The following is an 18,346-nucleotide window of genomic DNA, read 5'->3' on the forward strand; positions in this document are numbered from 1 at the left end:
CAACATCAAGTTTACCATTGGAAGTCTCATTTGGTTCATTTGAAGTATTTTTTTTATGCTTGCTAACTATTAAAATGTTCTAACTCCAATTGGATTCAATAGTGTTTGATATGTTTGGCTTAACACAAACTCAGTTTTAGTTGATATTGGGGCGATATGTAATTGATGTGACTTAGGAAAATGATACATGTAAATAGTTTTTTAATTAATTCATTAAGGGTAAAATAGTCTTTTGATTAGTTAATTTCAATGAAATTGATAAATATGTAATAAATGTAGTTTAGGGATCGGCTAAATATGTAATAAACGAACTTAAGAAAAAAGAGGAAATATATGTAAATGCATTTCCTGTTAAAATTAGGTAATTTACCATAATACCCCTCCCTATGAAAACCTACGCAAACTCTCAATAACATAACTATGAAAACCCTTGACGTCTTCATTCCATAACCCTCACATTCCACTTCAATGGCGATCAACGATCCTTACCATAACGAAGCTGAAGTCGCGGCCACGGCCGCGGCCGCTGCTGCCGATAACGAAACTGAAGCCACGGCCGATAACGAAGCCGAAGCCGAAGCAGAAGAAGACACTGGAGCACAGGTCGATCCGATCGTGAAGCTAGAAGAAGTAGCCGTGAATACTGGTGAAGAAGATGAAGACGTCATACTTGATCTGTAATATATATATATATACACACACACATCATTCTCGTTATTGATATTAATTATATTGTTTTATTTTATTTTACGGTTGTGAATTGAATTTTGGTTTTGAATTATTAGTAAAGCGAAGCTGTATCGATTCGATTACGACGGAAAACAGTGGAAGGAACGCGGTGCTGGTTCCATTAAGTTTTTGAAACATAAGAAGACCGAAAGAGTTCGTCTCGTTATGCGTCAATCGAAAACCCTAAAAATCTGCGCCAATCATTTTGGTATGAATTAGCCTTGAGCTCGGCTTGTTTCAAACTCGTAGTTTTTTAGTTTATAATTTATTTAGATTTTAATATATGTTTTTTGTTTGTGATTTTATTATGGTTTTATTTATATATAATAATTATTAAGTAAATATGTAAGGCTGATGACCTGGTGGTGGAGTGGTAAGAGTGAGACTTGGTGTTGCATGTTGGCGGCAGGAATCGAACCTGACCTGACCTCCAGCATTGTTTGGGATTCCTTATTTTACCTTTTTTAACTTTTCATTAAATTAATATAAGTTACAAAAGTGTAACTATGGAACTTTTCGCTCACAATATAAGCAATCCCAACACCTTATTACTTTTCACAAAGTTTAAGTTATAAGTTGGTGAAAATAAGCAATCCCAAACACCCCCTTAGTTTTAACGGCACCGGGGTATGATGGGAGACTATGCGAGTAGGTGTCTTTCACTAGTTGGATCCTTGAATTGAACGGATTTTATCTCACCGTATTGTCGTGCCTTTGGGTGAGTGTTCACGGGCGTTGGCCTTAGTTGAGAATTTTCCCTGGATCGAAAGGCGAGCGTATCTAGCCGTTCAAAAAAAATTAACTAGATATGTAAAATATAGGCTAGCAAAGTGAAATTCGTGCTAGGGCTTGTTTGTTAAACAAACTAATTTTTAGGCTCGTGCTCGTTTTAAGCTTGGCTTGATTCGAAATATTTTGCCCGCCGATCTCAAATTGCTTGCCAGCAGCTTGGCTGGTTTACAACCTTAATAGCACGAGCTCAGGCTCGTTAAGTTGATTTCATTTAAAATTGTTAATCGTGAGCTGGCTTGAGCAAGTCGGGCTTTTTTATTAAAAAAACTTATTTTTAGGCTTGAGCTCAGGCTTGTTTAAGCTATGATCAATTTGATATTTTTTGGGGGCCGATTTTGAATAGCGTGTGAGCGATTGGCTCGTTTGCACCCTTAAGTGAAAGTATTAAGTTGAATCTAATTTTGAATTTGTTATGTTGTTATTGTAGTTTTTCCTAACATGACTATTAAAGAACATATTGGCAATGAGAAGTCATGTGTGTGGCATGCTTCGGATTTTGCTGATGGCGAGCTTAAGGCTGAATCCTTCTGCATCAGATTTGCATCAGTTGCCCGTAAGTTTACTTCTATATGTTTGTTTGCATCAGATAGCTTTTCAAGTTGTTGATTACTTATTAAACATTGTATGTTTTGGGCTCTAACCGAATTGAAAACCATTTGTATTTTTTGGTTTTGGTTTTGGTTTTGGTTTTTATTACTGGTTCGTCTTGGCTTCGGTTTGATCATTTGAGATTGAAGATTTTAGTTTGAAATAGAAACTGATCCAAAATAATGTTACATATTAAACTTTGGGCTTAATTTATTTGTTAATTAATTATCACTTGTTTTTTACACATTTGGGTCTAAATATTTTTGGGCTAACACTGTTTATTAATTTCTTATAATTTTTAGTCGTTTTTTCGCTGTGGTTTGGTTTTTAACTGATAGCAAACCCAAACCTGAACCAAAAATTCGATTTTTTAAAACGACGTAAAACCGAAGAGTTGGTTTTTTATTTGGTTATCCGTTACTGTTTGGTTATTTTGGTGTCGCGCACACACTTCATTGTTACATGATCAATGTTTGATGTTTCATCCTTTTGTAAAAGTTTCAATAATTACTGTATTATTCTGCTTTAATGTTTGCATTGTTGTGTAACATGTTCCTTTAATAATATTTGTATTGCATTTTTTGAATTCTAGATTGCAAAAAGTTTATGGAAACATTTGAAGAAGTGGCCGAATCCCAAAACAGCAAGAAAGAAAACAAAGCTGCTGCATTGCTTGATAATTTAAGCGTTAATGACGATCAGAAAGGTCAAACCGATTGATTTTGAGAAGCATGGAGGTATGCATTACAATACCTTTTTGACTAGAGACAGAAGGTTTAAAGAGGCTAAAAATGGTGCAATGTGGTTCATGTTGCAGGTATAAGGAGTCTGGTCAGTTGATGTTAGGTTCTTGGTTTGGTTTGGTTTAAGTCTGGTCAGGTTCATTGTGGTTAGATTATTATAAATTGGTCGGGTCGGTCATTTTACTGTTTGGTGGTTGGCCGAGTTTTGAGTCTGGTTGTCGGGTTAATGCTTATTTGAATATGCTTAAACTATTCTGGTTGGATTTGTTTGAATTATTGGTTTGATCCTATTATTAAGTTTGAATGATAAATTACCATCACTCATTTGTTTTAGCTCATTAATTCTTGCTAAATTCAAATTTTTAGGTTGTTTTTGGGAAGATATAAATAAGGTTACCAATCCTTTGATAAACTGCATAATTGATTATAAAACTTATTTTGAGAGGTTGTTTAGAATCCATCTATGGGTTGACCCTAGAAATTTTTGTGCAATGCCGACAGTAATACATGCGATGAATGGAAACTGGAAAGGCCGACAACATGTTATAAACTTGAATGAAAAACCAAGAAAGTTAGTCGCACTCTCTGTGCCATCGACAAATGATCCCGGCCTTTGTCGTTTTTGAACTGTCGTGTAATCTACATCGATTGCTGATATTGTCCAATAACCAAAAGTTACAGTTTGGGTTAATTTAGGATCCAAACCGACACCTGCAGAACATAAAGCTTGACACATATGTTCATTTAACCATGCCTATCGTTGCCAAAAGAATGACAGAAGCCATATGTGTTGATATTTTCTTAAAGATAAAACGGATAGAACGTCTATGATTTATTGTCATAAAGCCTTTGTACAGATAAAACGGATAGAAGACGTGCAATTGATACATACCCCCAAGTGTTGATTCAGTCATTCAACTCTGAAGGGGTATGCACCCGCCTTAACATCAAGCGGGGCGGGTTAACCCACAAGATATAGACAAGAGGCTTGAAATCAGGATGTCATGAAGACACAAAGCCAAAACCTATGCGCGTGGCGCATATCACATATGCTCACGCATCACATATGCTCACGCATATCACATCTGCGCGTGGCGCATATCACATATGCTCACGCATATTACATATGCTTACGCATATCACATGCTCACGCATATCACATCTGCGCATGAAACATCTGCGCGTGAGAATAATGAGAAGACCTCGCGCATCCCCAGGATAGGCGCATATCACATATGAACCAACCAACCACGTCCTTATCCAAATCAGGATAAGGACAACCATGATTGTGCTCATCAGACAACCTTCCAGAAGGTATCTTTTAAGGAATAAAGAATATGCTGATGTTGACAGCTGCCAATGAAGGGTGGACAACTCAGCAAAGCCCATGTGCTACCACGTGATGGCACATGGGTCAGGTGAAATACCTTGGTCAGAGAATAATCAATGAAAAAGCACCAGGTGTCCTAAGTACACGTGGCGCGAAGCAATAAGAGGAGGCCAAAAAGGCCCTAATTGGGTCTGAGCCCAATCATTGGAAACCCTAATACTATAAATACCACACCACCTCCACAGTTAAGGTCAGGAAAGAAAATATATTCTAAGTCCTTACTCATTTTCACATTCTTATCTTCTCCTACAATATCTTATTCTCACACCGGAGGGTTACCCCAAAGAGGACCCCTCTGTCCCTTTCTGAGGGGTAAGCTCACGGTGCTGTTCGTTTTGTAGGTGGAGGAACTCGTGTCTCGGAAAACCATCGGTGATATAGCACACTCATACCCGAGGAACGTAGGTCGAACTCAAGTAAGTCGATTCACGCTTCTTCATTGGCGCCATCACCTGTTACAACGGCAACAAAACCACTATTTCATCAGTTCTCTCTGAAAATCTTCACCATGGTTTCCGGTGTTCGAAACAATGATCAAGTTCTGGAGGATAATGAGCTTGAGGATGTTAATGAGGGACATCAGCATCTGAGGGCGCCGCGTGACACTGCGCGCACCACACCACCAGTAACCATCCCTTCAACACAACACCTCATAGCCAGACTGAAACTCCTCCAGACGATCTCACGTTCCAAAATCTAACTGGTACAAAACAAAAAGGACCAATGGGTCCGGAAGTTGAAACCAATGACCCTAAAGAATGGCTCATAAACGAACAACAGCGTTTAATGGACAAATACAATGAGCTGGTAAAACACAAAAAGTTAGCCGACTTAACACAAAGGCTCGCATTTGATAAACAAACCATTCAGAGAACAACAAAAAAGGCACGCACGCCGGAAGACGGTCATTCTGTTCACACCGAACACGCTGATATTAGTGATGATGAAGATGTGCACAGCATGAGGAAGACGCGAGATACTCATGCGGGAGGTTCACAGCTTCGCGCACACATGAACATAGCACCCGGAGCCAAAGCCGATATGGATCTATACACACCATACAACCCACAAACGAAAGAGCAAGTGGACGTAACCACACCATATAGGCCAGCCATCTTGGTAAAACATTCAAAATTCACTGAGCGCATTGCAAAGGCTCCCATTCAACACAAAACCAAGATGTCAAGCGGTTAGGCAAGTACGATGGTACAACAGATCCAGATGATTTCTTACAAGGTTTTTACAACACTGGAAACCTAGAAAGCTGGACGATGCCGACATGGTGTCACATGTTTGCTCGCTGCCTCACGGGCGCAGCGCGTGTCTGGTTCGAAAGCTTGCCGACAGGACAAATCGATGGGTTCGAAGAGCTATTGGAAAAGTTCCAGGCTCACTTTGTACAGCAGCGCAGACACACGCGCGACCCCGATGACATCATGCACTGCGTGCGCAGGAATGATGAAACCATTGAGGACTACATAACTCGTTTCAATCAGGAATCTCTTGCAATTGGAGGCATCACTGAACAACTCTTGCGCGTTGCCTTTATACAAGGTGCGCGCAGTGATCAACTCCGCAGAGCTCTCGTGAGCAGAGAAGGAATGCCAACCACTTGGGCTAAGCTTATGGAAGCATCGCGAGTCTTCACGCGAAATGAAAAACAAATTGCCCAAGACAGAGCAAGAGATAGAGAGCATCAAACAGAAGCACCACGCAACAATGAAAGGAGGGGCAAACAAAACTCCGTATGGTCCAGGTTGCAACAAACCAATTATTCTCCCGCAGAAAAGCAAACGCAACAAAGTTCACCCCAGCCCCAAAAAGACATTCTTAATCGCGGAGAGGGTGACAAGAAGGAAGGCGGCAGAGAGACTAACATACCTCTACCAAGAATATGGACTCCCCTCACCAAAACGCCTTCGCAAGTGTTAAGCACAGAGAATGTCCAGTTTAAAAGCCCCAGGCCATTACTCCATAAGGGACCACAAAACAGTGGCAAATATTGTGAGTTTCACAAATCCACAGGGCACAACACCGATGCATGCCATCATTTGAAGGATGCAATCGAAAAAGATGTGAAATCAGGCAAGTTGGCTCACCTAGTAAAAAACCCAAGACCAGAGAATGAACAACCAGACGGAGCCTCAGCCAGTAAAAAATTCAAAAGAATCTGTGTAGCTGAAGGAGGAAGGCAAGGGCAAAGATCGAGGAAGAGAAGCGCGCAAATCCAAGGGGATTGGCGCGAGCAACAAGTAATCTTCCCAAGAATCAGAGGAGGCCCGTCTATCAGCAGTCCCCTAGTCATTACTGTACACATCGCTCATTATGAGGTGTCAAAAGTCCTGGTGGACACCGGCAGTGAATCAGACATCATGTATGAGCAATGTTTCAGGAAGTTGGATCCAACAGACTAAGCAAGGCTCGAAGTTGTGAATGCACCAATCTCGGGTGTCTCAAACGAAATTATTCACCCCCTAGGTCAGATACAATTCGAACTAACTATGGGGGATGAAAAGCACAAGCGAGCTGAAATTGTCAACTTCTTGGTCTTGCCCACCACTTCATGCCATAATATGATCTTGGGTAGAGGAACGATTGCCCAATTCAATGCCATACCGTCACCAGCGCACGGCGCGTTGGGGTTCCCAACACCAACAGGAGTAACATTTGTGTATCGAGATCATTTATGCGCAGTAACAAGTACACCTCGAGAGGGGAGAATGAAGCTTCCAGTGGCAAACAACGCGCCAGAGGAATGGATTCTCAACCCAAAATTCCCAGAACAAATAATCACAATCGGAGCTACGATATCAGATGACACAAGGGTGAGAATGAAAAGATTGCTCACAACGTATATGTCAGTCTTTGCGTGGCAACATTCTGATATGACTGGGGTTCCGCGAGACCTGGCGCAGCACTCTCAACACATTCAAGTCTGTAGAGCCAATCGCTCAAAAGAAAAGAGTCATGGGAGACGAGAAGGCAAAGGCCATGAATGAGCAAGTAGAAGATCTACTGCGCGCGAATATCATTCGCCCAATACGATACCAAACATGGGTAGCCAATCCTGTGATGGTAAAGAAGAGCAATGGGTCATGGAGAATGTGCATTGATTTCAAGGACCTCAACAAAGCGTGTCCAAAAGATTGTTACCCCTCCCAAACATTGACGCGAAGGTGGACTCTGTGGCGCCATTTAAGCTCAAATGTTTCCTGGATGCCTATAAGGGCTATCACCAAATTCAAATGGCACCACAGGATGAAGACAAGACTGCTTTCAGAACTGACAAGGGTGTTTTCTGTTACACAAAAATGCCCTTTGGTTTGAAGAATGCAGGAGCCACTTACCAGAGACTCATGGATGCAGTTTTCAACGAGCAAATTGGAAAAAACTTAGAAGTCTACGTGGATGATTTGGTGATTAAAAGCAGGGAGGAAAAACAAATGCTCAAAGATATCGAAGTAACCCTTCGGCGCCTAAAGGAAGTAAACATGAAGCTCAACCCGAGCAAATGCAAATTCGGCGTGGAAGAAGGGAAATTTCTCGGCGTAATGGTCACCAAGGATGGTTTCAAGGTGAACCCAGAGAAGGTGGAGGCTATCCTCAGCATGCCCTCACCATCCACCATGAAGGAAGTTCAAAAGTTGAATGGTAGATTGGTATCAATTAACAGGTTCCTAGTGAACCATGCAAGCAAATCTACCCCATTCATTAACACATTGAGAAATTGCCTAAAGAAAAGCCAATTCAAGTGGACGCCTGAGGCCGAGCAAGCTTTCAGTGAGATAAAAGAATGTCTGATAAACCTGCCTGCGCTCACAGCTCCACTACCTGGCGAAACTTTAACGTTGTACCTGTCAGCAAGAGAGCGCGCAATTGGCGCAGTATTGTTGGTGGATCGCAAGGGAATCCAAACACCAATCTATTATGTAAGTCGGGTGCTGACAGATCCTGAGACGTGCTACACCATCATAGAAAAGTTAGTTTTATCACTAACGCATGCGTCGCGCAAGCTTCACAGATATTTCAATGGTCATCCTATTAAAGTCCTGACTGATTACAACATCCAGCAAGTCTTGCGACGTCCCGCGCTCTCGGGAAGGCTGACAAAATGGGCGCTGGAATTAGGGGAGCACACGATCACCTATAAGCCTCGTTCAGCAATCAAGGGACAAGTCTTAGCTGATTTCATCGCAGAAATCCCTGAAGGTAAAGTCGAAGAGGCTTAGCGCGAAGTAGACCCTCCGCAAGCCAATAATGAAGAAAACGTTTGGAGATTATTCACTGATGGAGTTTCAAACAACGAAGGGTCCGGCGCAGGCCTCAAACTGGTGGATCCAGAAAATCATGAGTATACTTACGCAATCAGGTTGGATTTCAAGAGCACCAACAACGAAGCTGAGTATGAAGCCCTGCTGGCTGGTTTGCGCATCGCGCACAAGTTCGGAGTTAAAAAGCTAGAAGCTCATGTAGATTCATACCTGGTAGCAGCACAAGTCAATGGCCTTTATGATGCCAAGGAGAACACCATGCCTCTGTATCTAGAGCAGGCGAAGAAACTCACCGAACAATTTGACTTTTTTAGAATCATACACATTCCGCGCAGTGAAAATAAGTCTGCCGACGCGCTGAGCAAGATGGCATCAACCAGCTTCGATCATTTTGGCAAAGATGTCAGGGTGGAAGTAATGAGCAACCCGTCGGTGGGAGCGAAGTCTGTCCTTGTAATTCATACAACACCTTCATCATGGATAACTCTAATAATGGAATTCTTGAGGGAGGGAAAGGTACCAGACGATCGCGCACAGGCGAGGAAGATAAGACACAAGTCACAGAACTACGAACTGCTTGATGGTACGTTATATCGACGCTCTTATCTTGGACCGCTCATGAAAGCCTAGACGCTGAGGAAGCAAGCTATGTGATCAGAGAGCTGGGTTTAAAAAAGTCGACCTTTTATTCTAATTTTTCTAATATCATAATGCAAGAGCTGGGTTTTGAATAGGGCGTCGAATATAACTTTTCTAATATCATGAATGAACAGTGACGGATCCAGGAGTTTTTTCCAGTGGGTTCACCGTATTTTAGATGTTCAAGTTTCATAGAACCGGATACAAAAAAATTCGGTTCAGTTCGAGTCAGCAGGGGTGGCTCATTCATTCTAGGGCCTAAAACGAACAAAAAGCCTAAGCCTTTTACAAAATATATATGTTTTTGCTTACAGCATGTATTGAAATATTGAATGAATTTCTATCTCATTCATGAAACAGGAGAACAATTTTTTTCACTTTTATACTATTAATAGTAGAGTAAGGAAGAAAAGAAAGATCATAATGCAAATACATGAGCACATACACATAAAAAGTGACTCGACCTTTTATTGATGTAAATATTTTTTTTTGCTTCGAATAGTTTGTTTGAAGCTTTACTTTTTATTCCATCATAGGTTTTCAAGAAAGGAAAAAAATATGAAAGTAAACAAAAGCAATCAATGAATACATTAAAAATGTCTATAACCAATTGATCAGCATACACTCCAGATAATCCAAAATAAGCTTGTACTACATGTGTTTAGGACTCGGGAGTGAGGACAGAGAGCTGGGTAGAAATGTTATTATGCAAATTAAAAAAAAAAGAATAAAAAATTTCATTTAGTGTGAGAATTGAACACAGGTTCCCAAGATTGAAAAACAAGGAATTTACCATTAGACTATGGTTCCACTATAGTTATAGGTTAACTCACAATTTATATATGGGTTCACTCTCATATTTTATATAGACACTCTATATAAAATCCGAAACTCAGTGGGTTCCCGTGAACCCGCATCCTTGAACATAGATCCGCCCCTGTGAATGGACATGGACTTTGTATTCAAGGTTTATGCAATTATGATAGCATACTAAGTTTCAATAAGAAGTTTAGGATGATCATTAAACTTGGGGAAACAACTTGTCAAAAACATCAAAACTTATGATCAATAAAGTAGAAAATACATTTAAGGAATCATTATTCCTTCAATTTAGTTATTTTTTGCAATCCGCTCAAATATCATTTGCATAAATAAGTGGGATGAAATGAGGATTGGTACATAACAATTGAATGTACTTTTTCATATATTATGGATCACGTTAAGGTTTAAACAATGGGTTCTGGGAGTTTTTCATGTTAAACGTTGAAACTCAAAACCTTAAATTTTCATATTAGCTTGTTTATTGTTTAAGCTGATTACGAGCACAACCTAGAAAATAATTTAAGTAGTGTAAAAAATGAAAAGAGAACCTATACAATATTTTAGGAATGATATGTTTAAAATAATTGAATTGTTATAGGAAAAAAGTAAATAAATTAGAATACACCAAGTAACATGTGGTGTGATGAAGGCTTATGAACAAAACAATATGTTTGAAGTTAGCAATAGTTAACCTCCTCATGTTGTTCAGGTATATTACACAATCAGATGTAAATTTAAAAGCATCACACCATACTTATCTGCTAATTGTTTTGCAAATAACCTATTTACATATTGGCTAAAAGAGCATTTGTCAATTAGTCTAAACTAAGATTTTCAAACCAACTAGCCCATTTTATAAACAACATGTATTAAGCCATATTTATTTTGTCAAATAAATTAATTGCATGCAAAAAGCATAAAATTAGAATATAGATAAATAAAACCGCTTGATTAATCCATACTACAAAAAGAAGTAAAATCAACAATTTTAGGGAAAACATAAAACATAAAACCTTAAACCATCACATGTATGATCCATAACACAAGTACCATATCAAATTAACAACCAAAAGCACAAACTAGAAAACATAACAATAACCTAAAACGAAAACGTTACGAGAACCGATTTACTTGGATCTTTGTCTCATCTTTCGACGCTTCCTCTTCAATCTCCTCATTCTCTTCTTCTTCCACTATACAATTATTAAAAAATAAAAATAAAAATAAAATCAAACTGATTGCAAATTATTAATCTAATAAGCAATTGTTTACAAAAGCTACACTATTAATATAATATAATATTAACCGATTACCTTAGCTCTCATGGTGACGATTAAAGACTTTCACAGTGACAACGGCCGTAGGCGATGAAATGGTGTTTATGGCGGTGGAGATAGCTTTATAGTGGAACCCTAGTTCCTTTATTTATATGGGCTATTATCAAGATTTATTGTGGCCCAAAATTTGAATTTGGAAATTAGAATGACTATATATTACAAATAGAGGTGAAAAAAAAAACCCGGAACCGGACCCCGAAAAAAAAACCCGAAACTGAGTTTCTTTATATCCGGGCTTTTAATACCTAAACTCGTACCCGACCCTGTCTGTATGGTACGGTTAGGGTATGCATTTTAGTACCAAAACTCGTACCCTGACTAGACCCGATTTGTACCCTGTAATACCCAAAAATCGGAACCACATGCCTGGAACCGAGTTTTTCCAATACCTAAAACCGGGGTTTTCAAATACCCAACCTATACCCAAAATTACCTGAAAAATACCCTTAAAAAGTGTAACCCCTTATAAAATCCAATCTATACCCGAAAAATATCCCCAAAAAACCCAGACGGAATAGGGTTTTTTTCAATACCCGAAATTAGGATATTTAAATACCCAGTTTTAGAATACCCGTTGGTATACTCGACCCGAACCTGATGCATACGGTATGGTTTTTTAAGACAATACCCGGACCTGAACCCGACCCGTGTATTACCAATACTCGATCATACCCGAACCAGATTCCTTACCCGGAACCGGGTATGTAAAAAACCCGATTTGTGCACCTCTAATTATAAAAAGTAACTCGAGAAGTAGAGAGAGACAATCTATTGAGTTCGAAGCCTTCTTTTTTTTTTTAAAGTTTTGAGTTTCCGTCTTAGTTTCATCTTTTATAAAGAATTTTGTGTTGGGTTATGTTTCTAGGTTGGAAGGTATAAGTGAATTAGGTGAAGGAAAAACATATCACCTAGACGAATATTTAAGCCCCTTAACTATAAGAACCTCTATTAGAATCTCTCTTGTTAATCCTTTTGTAATTATCAACGGTAATCCTGTAAAACAAACACCATTAGCATCGTCACAGGATGATCACACTCTCTGGCGTGAGAATCAATACTTGGTTCTTAGAGAAATAAGTAGGAGTGTGTAAGTGTTAGTCGGAATGAGAGCATGATGAGTTCTTTTACGTTGCTATTTATAGTGGTGATTTCATTTTCTAGATCATTGGTCCGCATAGGTGAACAACTTAACAGAATGCGATAGTAGCATCTCGATTTCTATTGGTCGAAGGACAACATTCCTTTTGTTCTTTGTGGTCCTCACATGCCATATCATCTTGCTGGGCCGGTTCTTTCAATACGGGTTTGTTCGTGGATCTGGGTCCTGTATCTTTTGTGAAAAACATATATTGTCGTCACCACAATTGCAATTGTGGATCAAAAAGGTCAAAGTTCACCCGCCATCCACATCGATTATTATTAATGAAAAGATATAAAATTTAAAGTCAGTAAGACGTGTAACGAAAATTCAACCCTCATGAATTTTGAAATCCCTATTCACATTAGCTCTCAAGAAAAAAATTATCTAAAGTTTAACAATATACATATGTAATTATATAAACATGCATAAAGTAATTAACAAATAACAAATATAAAGCAAACAAGTCTATTTTATACATTTACATTTTAAAGCGAACTCTTCGGCCATGAAATCCAAATACCCAATAATCATTTTACATATTATTACAATATGTTTTTATCAAATAAGAAGTTAACCAAAAAAGATAGAGAGCCACATTTTTGTTTAACCACCCCCATCCACAGTAGGGGTGTTCATCGAATCGAATAACGAGTTTCAAGTTAAATCGAATCGAATAATCCGAATAATTACTTTTTTTTGCCGGTATTCGTATTCGATTAAAAGTTGAACTATTCAATTCGTATTCGTTTTTGTATTATATTCCGAATTCGAAATTCGATTCGAATTCGTATTTGAAACTCGAATTCGAATAAGTTTGATTTTAATTCGAATAAAGTTAAAGTAGCCACAATTCAAAACTAAAGTACAAATAGTCTAAAATTTAAAATATTCAAAAGGAGAAGTAAATAACACACATATTAGTATGGGGTAAGAAACAATAATATGGCTTATTGGGTTTATTAATTTGTAATAGACATTTATACATTTATTATTTATGAATTTGACACAAACAAAAAAATAATTACACACACATATGTATATATAATTTGAATTCGAATCGAATCGAATCGAATCGAATAATAAATCATAAATTCGTATTCGATTAATATACTCGAATACGAATCGAATCGAATTTGAATTTTTTAAAACCGAATTCGAATCTTAATAATTGAATCGAATTTCGAATGTTTCGAATGCGAATCAAAAACTGAACACCCCTAATCCACAGGTCGACTTTTCAAATTAATAACTCAATCGATGATTATGCTGAGACGTCGATTGTTGCCAGTTGTATGGGCGTGCATAGGTTGATTTTCGGCTCAAAACGAACAAAAAAATTAAAAAAATATTATTTTGAGTTTTTAAAACCTTCCGGAAATATAAATTTAGTTTTGTAAACAAAAATGGACGGTTTTACAGAGACTATGAACCCAAAACTTTTTAAACATATTACATGCTTTAAGTTTAAATTGTAAATTTTGGAAATATGAATGTGATGGAATGATTTCTCAAAATAAAAGTTTAAACAAAAAATTTGGGTAGTTTTTTTTGTAAATTGTTATTATATGGGCTGATCCTACCCAAATCGAAAAAAAAACAATACTTAGTGATAATCAATATAAACTAAAAAAATCGACAATATGGATCTACAATTGTCAACGAGTAACTTTTAATAAACTAACGGACATACTCCATAGCAAACATGTATTAAGCCGGATATAAAAACAATATTGCAATCGGATATAGGATTATAATTAGCAATCCCCACATCAGACCCGTAACATTCTCATCTTTATTTCCACCAAAACGAAGCCCAAGCCATAAACTACAAATAACATAGGTAGTCCCACAAAGCTATATAATAGGTCTTGATTAGATTAGAAAGAGCACTAACCAATCCATAATCAATTATTTTGTACGGATTTTACTAGAAAAAAAGAGATCTGATATTGACACACGAATATAGATACAAGAACAATTTATTTCAGTAAAGAAGAAAAAGAAAAAGAAAAAGAAAAAAAAATGAGGGTCACGAAATTATGAATCTATTGATCAAGACAAGTGACTTGTCAACTCTTTGTATAATTGTATTTGATTTAATATTTTGTTGAGATTTGATTTTGATCAAGACCATCATTATTGATAATAATAGTGTCAAAACGAAGCCATCACACAACGACAACATATTAGGTATATCGCAAATGACAAGCATAATCATTGACTAGATCATAATCATTTTACAAGTACTGTCTATATCGTTATCAATATATGATTTATATCTTACCACAAGTCTAATCTGACTTAATGGTCGACCCTTTTAACCCATGGATAAGCAATATATTTTGTTTTCTTCACACTATGGATCATATAATGACGATAAGTATGTTTGCTATCAACTATCTTATCAAAATAGACATTAGGTTGATTTACCATTCATGACGAAAGCCACAACACGAACTTTTCATCAACAAATCATTTTTATCGTCATAAAACAATGTAGTTATCATCAGGTGTCACATTTAAATCAGTATTTGGTGATTGTCATTTATATAACAAATTGAAACATTGAACTGAAGTTGTATCCAATTTTTTCCGTCTACCAAATTCATGTCATAACATATAATGATTATGCCATAACTTTTGAATTTAGTGTAACAAATCATTAAATCACAATAGAATTTTTTTCACTTGAATTACCCTACTAACAATAATTTTAACAGCGAAGAAAAAGAGATCCAAACTATAAGAAACCAACAACCATAGATACAGAGGTGTAAAAAAACCCGAACCTGGAAGCGAACCCTGAAAAAAACCCGGAACCGGTTTTTTCTATACCCAGGTTTTTACTACCCGTACCCTACCCGACTCTACCCGAAGGGTACAAATTAAGGTATGCATTTTAATACCAAAACCCGTACCCGGATCCGATTTGTACCTGGTAATACCCGATAACCAGAATCGGTTATTCCAAAACCCAAAACCGGGTTTTTCAAATAACCGATCTATACACGAAATTACCTAAAAGATACCCAAAAAAAGCGCATCCCCTTACTATATCCTGAGAAAACCCAAAAAGAAACTGAAAATAAGGTTTTTCCAATACCCGAAAATATGGTATTCAAATACTGGTTTTAGAATACCCGGTTCTATACCCGACCCGAACCCAGTGCACATGGTATGGTTTTTACAGGCACGAACCCAGTGCATAGGGTATGGTTTTTACAAACAATACCCGGACCTGAACCCGACCCAGGTATGATAAATACCCAATTTTTCAATACCCGGTCATACCCGAACCCAATTCCATACCTAGAATCGGTATTAGAAAAAACCCGATTTGTGCACCCCTACATATATATGTAATTAATAGAAAAACTGCTGACCAAAGGGTCAATGAACTGTTAGGAACTCATCCAATTAAGTTTTTGACATTTACCAGCAAATATATTAAATGAGAGTAAGTTGTATTATAAGATTCTATGTACATAAATCATCAATATTTTTGAACAAGATAAGATCAAATAACAAAAAATTAGTTGGCATAGTCACATTCACACCTCTCTTGGGTCTACAAAAAGAGGTCTTGCTTGTGGGATTCTTGTCAATTCATTAAAATCTTCTCTATCTTCACTTTTCAATGGCTTTATGCACCACAAATCCTCCAAGCATGAAAGTAACCTCCAATGTGGGATGTGAGCTCTCACCCTCTCATCATAACTCCCCACCTCGGTCACAACCATCTTGCAATCTACATCCACCCGAGCCATGTTGTGCACGTAATTACAAAGCGCCCGAACCATTTTCCCGGACATCGGACCCTCATGGTGCACCCCATATAAGAAGTAGAACCCAAAGGGCTCAAACATGCTGCACAGCAAAGCCGGCATGTTAAAGCATGCAAACGCTTTGTCAATCAGTTTTGATACCTTGGAGTACACCAAACATGAAACCGGGGCTTTCCCTATTCGTAATTTGAATAGCCCTCCACTGTCCCAAACGCTTAGCATCGCCCAACTCGTAGGAAAATTATCGTTTTGCCCAAAATGACCGCGTTCGCCTTCGTCACATGCCACCCATGTGCCTAAACTCAATTTGTTTCTAAGCACTTGGTCGATGTCCGCAGGGAAAAACTCGGTCAAACCCATATACCTACGATATAAGTATTCGGCATTTTCTTCACTAATTTTAAAAATCTCAATCCTGGATGATATTTTGAGGGGTTGGGATTTCACAGGGTGAACGAGGATCGCAGGTGTTCTGAATTTAACATAATGGAGTTTATTTACAAAGAGGTTAACCGAAGCATTGTTATCTTTCTCGGTTGCCATGTACGCATAGTCCACTTGGTTCCCAATAAACCATTCTTCTAAATGCTGCACAAGGCTCGAACCAATGCCTTTACGACGGTGAAGTGGTGAGACCCTTAGTCCTAAAATGTAGCCCACCTTAGTCAAATCTTTCACAGTGACCACTTTGATTGATCCTTGAATGACACCAATCAACTCATGGTTCAACTCTGCAACCTACAAACAAAGCATGCAAAAAGCTTTGATGTAGTGAGCTCAAAAGTAAAAACAATATACAAGTTTACCAGCATGATGTACAATGGACTATTGCGGATTCTCGAAATGGGGTCACCCATGGTGTCGGTGAACAGAAAAACATGTTGTGATGGCTCTACTTCACATCTTCTTTCAAGTAGTTCAAGTCTTGCTCTATCAAGATCTCCATCATAGCTTCTTACCTTAATATCCTCAAATGCCATTTTTGCAAATTAAGCAAGAATATTTAAATAAAACATATGAATAAAGGGTATTTTTGTAGTTTTGACATTAGGTTATAAAGATTGAAGATTTTGGAGGGGCTAGGGAATTTAGCAAATATAAGAGCATGTGTCTGTCTTGAAATCAAATGGGGTAAGGAGGCTGAATTGATTTATAGATGTGGGGGGTATGCATTCCTAGAACCATCACAATCATCATCAACCCAAACATAAAGTTTAAACATGCCATCTATTTTAAATATATAGATATAGATTCTAACTACTAATATAATATTATTTTAATTTATAGTTACATATGCTAACAATATTAAACTATATAAACTTTTTTTTGACAGCAAGAACAGGAATATACTAACAGGCGTAATCGCTGCCAGCAGGAAGCTGGAAAATCATACATACAGGAAAACGAAAAAGACAAAAAAATACTTCAAATCAACCTAGGGCTGTCAAAAAAGTTCGCGGCTCGAAGCCCGAATAAAATTAGCTAAAAAAACTTGATTTGAAACAACCTGAGCTGAGTTGGCTCATTTTTGTAACTGAGCCAATCTCGTCCCAAGCTCGGCTCGTTGGCTCGATCAAAATCAAGCTCGAGCCTAGCTGAGCTGCCTCGTTTAATTTCGAGGAACCCACCCTGGCTCAACTCGTGAGCTGCCTCGTTTAATTTCGAGGAACCCACCCTGGCTCAACTCGTGAACAACCCTAATTATCAACCCGACTTGCTGTTCAATCCTCAATACAATACAATGCGGTGTTAACCCAAACCGACCATGTTCACATCCTTGTGCTTGGACCTTAGCTTTATTTATCCATTCGAACAAACTAACATCTTCTAATCGAGTCAACAATGAACTTGGTTGAGAGAGACCGAAAATTAAACACCCTCTCATTCATTTGCTTCCAAATAAATTAACGCTGTGTTCCCGAGTCTCATTTAACGAGGGGAGGGGTGACCGAAGTCACGGACTCAAAAGTTTTCGGTTCAGCGATTCGGTTCAAGTCAGCAATTCGGGTCGGGTCGGGTCAAACAATATGAAAAACTAAATATGTAATTTTTCTTCATTGATTCATTCAAAGTTGAAACGAATTATTATAAGGTTAACTGATCAGTTTC

At 38.0% G+C, this 18,346-nt stretch overlaps 2 protein-coding genes across 2 annotated transcripts; one reads left to right on the plus strand and one right to left on the minus strand.

The window, feature by feature from the left end:
- The first annotated feature begins 468 nt into the window (after nt 1-468).
- Nucleotides 469-2,829, plus strand: LOC143544641 (ran-binding protein 1 homolog c-like). The gene is made up of 4 exons (XM_077036699.1): nt 469-677; nt 786-937; nt 1,949-2,074; nt 2,702-2,829. Exons 1-4 carry the CDS (start codon nt 469-471, stop codon nt 2,827-2,829), a joined length of 615 nt encoding a protein of 204 aa, XP_076892814.1.
- Nucleotides 2,830-15,920: 13,091 nt separating this feature from the next.
- Nucleotides 15,921-17,357, minus strand: LOC143544632 (putative N-acetyltransferase HLS1-like). Its single transcript, XM_077036692.1, has 2 exons — nt 17,044-17,357; nt 15,921-16,975 (listed from the first exon to the last, which is right to left on the minus strand). Exons 1-2 carry the CDS (start codon nt 17,215-17,217, stop codon nt 16,004-16,006), a joined length of 1,146 nt encoding a protein of 381 aa, XP_076892807.1. The 5' UTR covers nt 17,218-17,357; the 3' UTR covers nt 15,921-16,003.
- Between the last annotated feature and the right edge of the window lie 989 nt (nt 17,358-18,346).

Source organism: Bidens hawaiensis, unplaced genomic scaffold (assembly GCF_021521415.1).
Source record: "Bidens hawaiensis isolate Kalapana, Puna unplaced genomic scaffold, B.hawaiensis_p1.1 tig00013648_1, whole genome shotgun sequence".
NCBI classification, from domain to species: Eukaryota; Viridiplantae; Streptophyta; class Magnoliopsida; order Asterales; family Asteraceae; genus Bidens; species Bidens hawaiensis.

Excerpts from the sequence above, each read along its gene's own strand:
- LOC143544632 (XM_077036692.1), bottom strand. The coding sequence starts at position 17,217 with ATGGCATTTGAGGATATTAAGGTAAGAAGCTATGATGGAGATCTTGAT. Across the intron at positions 16,976-17,043 it reads GTCCATTGTACATCATGCTG|GTTGCAGAGTTGAACCATGA; the intron begins GTAAACTTGTAT and ends CTTTGTTTGTAG.
- LOC143544641 (XM_077036699.1), top strand. The coding sequence starts at position 469 with ATGGCGATCAACGATCCTTACCATAACGAAGCTGAAGTCGCGGCCACG. Across the intron at positions 938-1,948 it reads AATCTGCGCCAATCATTTTG|TTTTTCCTAACATGACTATT; the intron begins GTATGAATTAGC and ends TTGTTATTGTAG. Across the intron at positions 2,075-2,701 it reads CAGATTTGCATCAGTTGCCC|ATTGCAAAAAGTTTATGGAA; the intron begins GTAAGTTTACTT and ends TTTGAATTCTAG.